The following is an 8,510-nucleotide window of genomic DNA, read 5'->3' on the forward strand; positions in this document are numbered from 1 at the left end:
TACTGTTATCCTCACAATAACCCTCTGCGGTAGGGACTGGGTGTGTTCCCCATTTGGGGATCCAAGGTTTAAAGAGGTTAAGTGTCTTCCTAGGTCACGTAGCTTGTAGGTAGAGAGTAAGGATTTGAGCCTGCGTTGATGCGGTCCTGAGTCCTAGGCAGATCCCGGTGGTGCTGCTACGGAGGCCTGAGGAAGGGGGCGTCCGGCTTGGCCTCCAGACCCTAACACAAGTGCCTTCCTTCCAAACCAGCTCTCTCAGAGGTACCGACTCAGTACAGTTGACCCTCTGATAGTAAAAGAGGATGCGAGGAGGGAACCAGATACATCGCGAGGCGCCCGCTCACTCCCTAAGCCTGCTCTTTCAGACCCCACCCACGGGGCCGCAGGGTGGCCCTACTTCCTCAGCTTGTTGGCATGGGGGCGCGTCTCGCTTGGACATTTGTGAATTGGGACCTTGTCTCCTTCTCAGAAAACCACAACCAGTGCTGACTTGTGTTTTTGTTGTTTTCTAAGAAAAATAACTTGGGGCTAAGCTAAATAATTTGGGAATCTCACAGAAGTTCCCCCAAAAGACCCAAGACCGCCTACCTCCTCTCCCTTCCTTGCAGTCATGTGCTGTAGCTCTTACCGCCGTTTGCTTGTGCGGCAGCTCAGGCCCAGTTTGTAAGGAAGAGTATGCTTTTGTTCACGTTATAGAGAAAGTCAAGTCAAAGTTAGGAATTTTGAAAGAAGGGATTTTTTTCTTAATCTCCTGTTGTGCTGTTTTGTTTTTGTTGCTTTCCTTTCTGCTAGACACTCAGCCGGAAGTGTATCACCCAATGAAAACAGGTTGGTTTTGTCAAAGATGTACCCCCTAAGACCTTCATTCCTTTCACTTGCCCGGAAGTCTCACGCTCCGTTCCATTCCACCACCTGATGCTTTCCGCCTCATGCCTTCAGACATGGCTGTGGGAGGACCAGAGGAGCCTGACTTCCGGCACCCAGAACCCGGTGTCCGTGGGTTTGCTTACCCGGTGGCCGTCCTGAGCTGCCCTTCTGGATGTCCAGAGAGTACAGAGGCATACAGAGTAACCAAAGTAGAGCCTTCATAAATCCTTTTAAGCTGGGTAGACCTTAAAAGTATACCCAGCTTAAACAGGTTGGTTGCAAATTCCTAGGACAAATGAAAACATGCTTATGGTCGGGTGGAGAGCCATTTTATGTTACCTCTTTTTCTCTGCTGCTCCCACATACATCTTTTCCCTTTCTTCTTAGCTGTCCTCTGCCTTTTGTCCATGCCCGAGTGTCTGTTTCCAGCTGTCTCATGTCCCCCGAGATGTAGCGTCCCTCAGAACATAGTAGAAGCTGATGGATGGAACGGGTTGAGACAAGTGAACTCTTGCTGTAACGAGTCTCCACTTTTCAGATGAAGTTAGCTGCGTGTGAGCACAGGCTGAAGGCTTGCACACTTGATCTCGTTTAACCCACTGAACACACTGGAGGTAGGGTGATTAGCTCTCTTTGCTAGACAAGGCAGTTGGAGCAGCCTCAGGGTTCAGTCATGAGCTTAGGAAGTGGAGGAACCAGAATCTGAACTCAGCTTCCTCTGTCTTCAGAGCCCGTGGTGTTCCTGTTTCACAGACTGCGGTAAAGTTGCCGCATTTCCGGGGGCGGGGGAGCGGGGACCAGTCCATCCTCCAGGGTCATCGTGAACAAGGGCACACGTTCTCGGACTGACCGGGCTGCCTCTGCCCGGCTGAGGGTTTGGCAGTGGTGTGTGTGCTGCTTCTCAGAACACAGGGTTGTGAGCTGCCTGCACAAGTCACTCGTGTGCACGTGCTTTGTTTTATTCTCCTTGGATACGCCTCTTCATCGCTGTGTGGACGTTCCTCTGGGCGACACATCTTGGATATGTTTAGGTGAAGTTGAATTTTCTAAAAGTTTAACTTGTCCTTATGCTTCAACTGTTATTCGTTGGAATAGTTTAAACATTAACTTTTGGTCTGTTAAATTCCCTTGTTTATTCATTCTATAAAACCAAAGTGCTTTTGGTCGGCGTTAAAGCAGCATGAGGGTTGTACCACCAAAAACAGCGTTAGGAGAGTCTGAGCACGGGTAGTAGGACTTTAAATTCGTTGGCTCAGTGCCACATTATTTTTGAAATAGGATCCTGCCTTATGACCTTTGAAATTCTGAGGTGGAGGAGAGAGAGAGATGGAAAGAGTGCAGAGTTAGAATTTACTCGGCTTGGTCGTGAGCATCCTGCCGAGAGAGAGTCCCTTCCTCAAATAGCGGAAATGCAGTGTTGCTGCTTCATTGGCATTTTGAGACTACAAAAGCCGGCCCTGGTTTAACTCACCCTAGAATCAGGTTGTGAAGCTCTTCTTTAAAATGAAAGCTCTGGAGAAAAGGCTGCCTCGTTTCTGGCTGCATTCTAATGAGTTAAGTGTTAGCTGGCCTGGGGGCGCAGCAGCTGCAGTGCGGTTACTGGCGGCTCTGGGTCCAGCACGAGTCTGGCCGTGAGCCGGAGAGCCTTGCTGCGGCTGGGCCTCTGGCAGCCTGGGACAGCAGTGCTTTGCAAATACTCGTGTCGGCATCTTACTCACTTACGGGTGGTCACCGTAGAATGCCGAGTATGCCACCAGGTTGATCTATTTATAAAAGGTTCAAATCACAGGCGTCTAGGTAGCACTGTATATAATATTATTAACGAGACACTGGTAGGAGAGCTAGAAGTCACATGCTTTGGGGCTAAAAATAGAGAAGATTGCGCCTCACTTTTCCTCTCCCTGGGTTTGTGCTGCGCCTTTGAGCGCTGTCATCAGGAGTGCCGCGCACAGGTGATGCCGGCCCAGGCAATGTCTGACCTTGACAAGAGACTGTTGCCATTCTTGCCCTGTTTATGGAAAGGTACCATCCACCTCCGTGTTAGAATTCCCCCCATGTAGGGAATGCTTCCTTGCTGTTCATTCTGGTCTGATAAGCCCCGGGAGGGTAACATCCTAGTGACAGACACAGAAGAAAATCAATAATTACAAACAGTGACTCTAAGTACTATAACCTGGGAATGTCTCCCAAAAAGAGCTGCAGCTTGAAGAACAAATAGGAAGGATATAAGGTCAGGGAGGGTATTTCAGGCAGAAAGAATTGCCTGTGGCGTAAAAGATGGTGCTTGAGGCAGGCATGCAGGTTTGCTGCTGGTGTGACAGTTCTTCCACTCAGAGGAAGTGTCAAAGGAGTGAGTTGAGGGGTAGTGGGTGCTTGGTGATATCACAGGGTGGGTCACGAGTTTTTTGATGCTGGAATGCCTTTGGATCCAGCTTCTGTTTATAGTACAAAAAGTATTCTCTCCTGAAGGCTTGCAAAGTGAGCACACCACTCTCTCCTCCTCCATGACACGCATTGGTCCTGCGTCACTCACCCCTGTGGAGCGCAGCACATCCTCCCAAATGGGAACAAGTAGCATATCGAGAAAGGGGAGGGGGCATCTGGTGAGGGCTCCCTGGCCCTCAGGAGGGAGTTTGCTGCTTCTCTGAGGTTGGCGTGAGGTCAGCCTATCCCAGGAAACTCAGGTGTGCTCTCTCCACGCAGGATCTGCACTGGGAGAGCAGGAAGGAGGACTGATCGGGGCCGAGGAGAAAGTGATTAACAGTAAGAAGAAAGTGGATGAAAATATGGTGAGCCGTTTCTCCCTGCTCTGTGCCCGTGTCAACTTTGAGAATAATTAGAGTGAGTCGCATTGTTTTAGATGCTTCCCAGATGGACCTCCGCGTGTCCGTTTCCATGGGCTAGCAGATGGGCAGGCTCTGACTGCTGCCACAGACGCGCTGTATTGTTCAGAGTCTGGGTGTGAATAAAGAATTATTTTTCAGCAGTAGCTCATCTCTTGCTATACGGTGGAAAATATATTTGCAACTAAAGGTATGAATAAAATATGAGAGGCCATTTCAAATGAGTAGAGATTTAATAACTTGAAAATGGAACAGAGTTGAATTTGGTTCTTACACTGCCTGAGGTTTATACCACCTATTAATTATTCATCTAGCATTTTTATCACTTACATTTCTGGATTATCTTTAACTGAATTGGATATTTAAACGTGGCTGCTTGGTAATCTGTGCTGAAATACCTCCACAAGGGTTACCTAAAGGAAAACGCAGGTGACAACCCTTAAAAGACCAACTGCTGTACAGTAGTTTTGCGCCCACACCTGCTCCTTTGTTCAGGGGTTTGGTGAGCGGACTTAGGTGAATGGCGCAGAGCTGATGGGTGAGTGGGTGTCCATCAGGCGTCTGCTTCCCTCCACCAAATGGTAAATGGAGGGCACGAGAAGCAGTTACACTTAACACACTAAATTTGCCCTCCCTCCCAGTTGGTGACATTCTCCCCCCACCCCCCTGCCTCCGTTTCAGGTCATTGACGAGACCCTGGACGTGAAGGAAATGATTCTCAACGCCGAGAGAGTTGGAGGCCTCGAGGAGGGGCCGGTATGTGTCCTGCTCCAAAACCTGATGGCAGGTCCCACACCAGCCTCGGCCGTTTTCTCTCCCTCCTGGGAGCATCTTGCGCTATCTTAAGCTATCAAAGGTCCCTCGTCCCCCATTTCCCCTGTGCTTTCGGATAAGAAAGCTCAAGTTCGAATCTCCATGGAGATTGCAAAAGGTGGGGACTCCCCTCACCTGGACGGCGACCTGGACGGCTGGGTCCGGGTGCCCCCTTGGGTTTTTGGAGGCACGACCGGAGGCTCACAGCCTCCCCCGCTGCTTGTCGTCTCTCACACCTTGTCGCACGTCTGCTTCGTTACGTTAGGAATCCGTGGGGCCCCTGCGGGAGGACTTCAGTCTGAGCAGCAGTGCCCTCATCGGTCTGCTGGTCATTGCGGTGGCCATCGCCACGGTCATCGTCATCAGCCTGGTGATGCTGAGGAAGAGGCAGTACGGCACCATCAGCCATGGGATCGTGGAGGTGAGCCGTCGGGGGGCTTGCGGCATTCGAGCGTCTTGTCAGGGGCTGCGCGTCAGTGAGATGACTCCCTGGATTATTAGGTCACGTCTCGGAAGTCAGCTTTGGCTGAGTCAAGCTGATCCCGTCACAAGAGCTGCTGCCAACTCTTAACGTTAATTTGGGCTTCGACCGTGAATGCGAGGAAAGCACAGGAGCATTTTATGCTGCACAGTGTGAACACTGTTTTCTCAGATTGTTTCCTTAGTGTTTCCCTTTTTTTCAGGTGCGTTATAGATGTTTGAGAATGAAGGACTGCTGATACTGTTTCTTTCTTTCTTTGTTATTAGTTTGCTTTTTTTTGACGTGTTTTATAAGGAGAAAACCAGGTATATGACAGTTCAGGCAACAATGGCAATGTAGTGAATTGATTCTTAAAAATATGAAATAGGAATAGCACTCTTCTTTTTCAATGGGGAGAAAAGCAACAGGAAGTTCGGAAAGAGCCAGACAAGGCTGTTTCTCTTCCATCTTCTGCTCATTTGTGATTAGAACTGCTTACTTACCACTTGTTTTTGGTGAGTGGTGGGAATGTCCACAGTGTCTTGATTCTAGAAAACGAATACAATAAAGAATAGAATCTGCTGGGGGAAATGACTGCACATGCGTGTGTCTTAGTTATCCAGCTTCACCTCCTGCTGCACACTGGCCTAGTTGTGGTGTTCCAGGGCTGGAGGGGACCCGAGGTCATCTGGTCCTTCTCCTTGGCCCTCGCTGAGGCTGCCCCGCAGAGAAGCGGCAGAGCTGAGACTCGTCACTGTGGTGCTGGGAGATTCAGCTCACTGTTTTCTCCAGTGTGGACTCCAGCTTTCAGCAAGCAGCCTAGCCTCTCTGACCCTCTTCTTTTCTCTTTCCTCCTCCTGGGTCCTCACCGCCTGCTCTTGTTTGGTCCACCCCGTGGTCCCCGGGGATCGTACAGCTCAGGTCTGCTGATGCCCTGGGAAGTTCTCTTGGGCTCACGCGATAACCCCCGTCTTTCTTCCTGCAGGTCGACCCAATGCTCACCCCAGAAGAGCGTCACCTGAACAAAATGCAGAATCATGGTTACGAAAACCCAACCTACAAATACCTGGAGCAGATGCAGATTTAAGCAGGTGAAGCACGACACCCGGCTGGAGTGGGGGGTAAGGCGGGCAGCAGATGTCCAGAGGTTTGGACCTACGACTGACCGACAGCTACTTCCAGAGGATTTCAGCTTACACTCGGACCTCCTGGATCATTAAGACTATAAAGTACTACTGTAGAATCACAATTTCCATTCTTTTTAAATGGGTGAAAAAATGTTAATATAACAATATATGATATATAAACCTTAAATGAAGTGAAAAAATTATCTATTACAGATATTTGACTGATGTAGTTTTCTTTTTTAAATTAATCAGGAGTCCCACTTCTATCGTATTGTCTCACACATGCTCTCTGTAGAAATGGAAGATGTTGATTTTCAATGATAGACTGTACGTGCTACATGCAGGCCGTTTGTTCCGGCCGCATTGTGTCAATCAGCTCTTTATGGCTCACTGTCCTGGGTTTTATTTTAAAAAAAGAAGAGGCAGTATTCCTCATTTAAAGCTTTAAATGAGCTTTCAGATAGTTGCTGAGAAACTAACTGAAATAAGGAGCCGTAACTGATCCTTAAAATACATCATGATCCCCCTCTCAAAATTCCTTTGAAGGACCAGTTTCTTGGAAGTCTGGTGCGCCCACCACTGGGTACCTGGGTGTCTCCACACAAGTCCTGTCACCAAGGAGGCGCTCAAAGCAAGCATTTGAGTTCCAGCTTCTTTCAGCGAGCCTCGTGTGTACAGATTAGGGCCACTACTGCGTTCCTTCTGAATCCAGTTCTTCCACAGAAAGTAGCCTGTAGTTTGTACCTGACGTTCTTCCACTGTCCGCCGTTGCGTCACCGTAGCTTCTGACCGCTCGCTTCTCTCCCGAGTAATGTCCAGATGTGCTGTTTTCCTTTTTGGGCATTTCCCACCCCCTCCGAAGGCACTGGTCTCCACCGTCCCCACCGTTCACTGAGAGAAGACAGCAGGAGGAGGTGGCCGGCATCCTGGAGAGGATGCGGGAGGTTTGCTTTTCTCTGGAAGGTGGATGCTCCAGGCTGTACACAGAATGATCTGTAGACCCCATGGAAAGCTTTGAAGATTTTGTTTCCTTCACATGAGTCTTTGTGATGCTTGTATAGTTGATGTTGACGCTCACAGCTGCTTCTTTTCCCTTTTTTTTTTTAATTCTAAAGGTTCTGGTAACCTGAGGTGTATTTTTTTTCTATTTCCCTGTGACTGTTTTTTTTTCTTCTTCCTCCCCTTTACCCCATCCGTGTCTCTTCCCACTATGCACAGATAAACTTCACCTACAAACTCCTTAATCTGCTCTGTGGAGAATGTACAGAGTTTAAACACATCAATAAATACTTTTAACTTCCACCAGGACTCCTTGATTTATTGGCCTGGCATTACTCGCGGTGATGGCTTTAACCCCTCTGCCCTGGACAGTGGTGCTTCCTTCCCTGGAGGGTCTCTCACTGCACGGCAGAGGCAGGCGTTGGTACAGGAAGCTGGACTCTTGGGCTTGAATTCCATTTTTCATTTAAAAAATAAGAGGGAAAGTGCTTCAGCCTCAAAGCTGGTGGTTTTTATTGATCTCAGAGAACTGGTCTTTCATTATTTCTTTAATGATTTCCTCCACTGTGTTTTCTGTTTTCTAAAGTTGTAATTGGCTAAACCTTGGACCTCCCTGATGGCTCCTTTTTCTTTAGTTTTAGTCTGTAATCTAGGTGATTGCTCTCCTTACCTTCAGCCTTTCTAGTGAATTTTGTAATTATATTTTTAAATTCCATAAGAGCTGCTTGCTTTATCTTTCTCTTCTTCCTTTTTTTTTGTCTCCACCGAATGGCATGCGGGATCTTAGTTCCCTGACCGGGGGTCGAACCTGTTCCCCCCCCTGCAGTGGAAGTGTGGAGTCCTAACCACTGGACCACTGGGGAAGTCCCTGCTTGCTTTACCTTGATATTTCATATAACATTTCTTCTTTTTATGATGACAAATCCATCTGAGTTTGTACATCAGGAATTTTTAAAGTTTTCTTCCTTCTCTAAATGAACTGTTTCCTTTTGAGCTATCGACGTCCTATAAATTCCTATAAACATGTAGTGATCATTCATTTGATCAAATGTGAGAATGAATTACATGATTAGCTAAAAGAAATAAAATCAGTCCGGAAGTTAAGAATTTGATGCAGCAAAATACCATTAATGTTTATTAATATGAGACTTTTCTTCCTGATTCTGGAAACAGTGAGTGGAGCTTGTGGCTGAGTTTTTAGAGAAAGGTTTGCAGCCTCCATTTCTGAGTTTCTTATATAACCTGCCACTGGTAGGCACTGCTTTTCTCATTGAAGGAGGCTTGTCTACCCCACGCCTGCTTTCAGCACTTTGTGCCTGGGGGTGGTTTTCGCTGGTCATCTAACATCCGGCTACTTGTCTGAGTAAATGCAGGAGCTAATCTCAAGAGTCCTCACTCTAG

The 8,510-nt window shown here is 47.9% G+C and overlaps 1 protein-coding gene across 6 annotated transcripts in view; it reads left to right on the plus strand.

The window, feature by feature from the left end:
- The window catches only part of APLP2 (amyloid beta precursor like protein 2), a 72,442-nt gene extending 65,106 nt beyond the window's left edge, over nucleotides 1–7,336 (plus strand). For 3 of the 6 annotated variants that reach the window (XM_060160769.1, XM_060160773.1, XM_060160774.1), the window contains 5 exons: nucleotides 793–828; nucleotides 3,571–3,656; nucleotides 4,392–4,466; nucleotides 4,789–4,944; nucleotides 5,969–6,324. In XM_060160769.1, coding sequence (XP_060016752.1) covers nucleotides 793–828; nucleotides 3,571–3,656; nucleotides 4,392–4,466; nucleotides 4,789–4,944; nucleotides 5,969–6,070 — 455 coding nt within the window. In that variant the 3' untranslated portion in view covers nucleotides 6,071–6,324. Of the gene's footprint in view, nucleotides 1–792; nucleotides 829–3,570; nucleotides 3,657–4,391; nucleotides 4,467–4,788; nucleotides 4,945–5,968; nucleotides 6,325–6,656 lie in introns of those variants that run through there. The other 3 variants (XM_060160772.1, XM_060160775.1, XM_060160771.1) reach the window with 2 other exon arrangements.
- Nucleotides 7,337–8,510: the final 1,174 nt, after the last annotated feature.

This window comes from Lagenorhynchus albirostris, chromosome 9, assembly GCF_949774975.1.
Source record: "Lagenorhynchus albirostris chromosome 9, mLagAlb1.1, whole genome shotgun sequence".
Taxonomy (NCBI): domain Eukaryota; kingdom Metazoa; phylum Chordata; class Mammalia; order Artiodactyla; family Delphinidae; genus Lagenorhynchus; species Lagenorhynchus albirostris.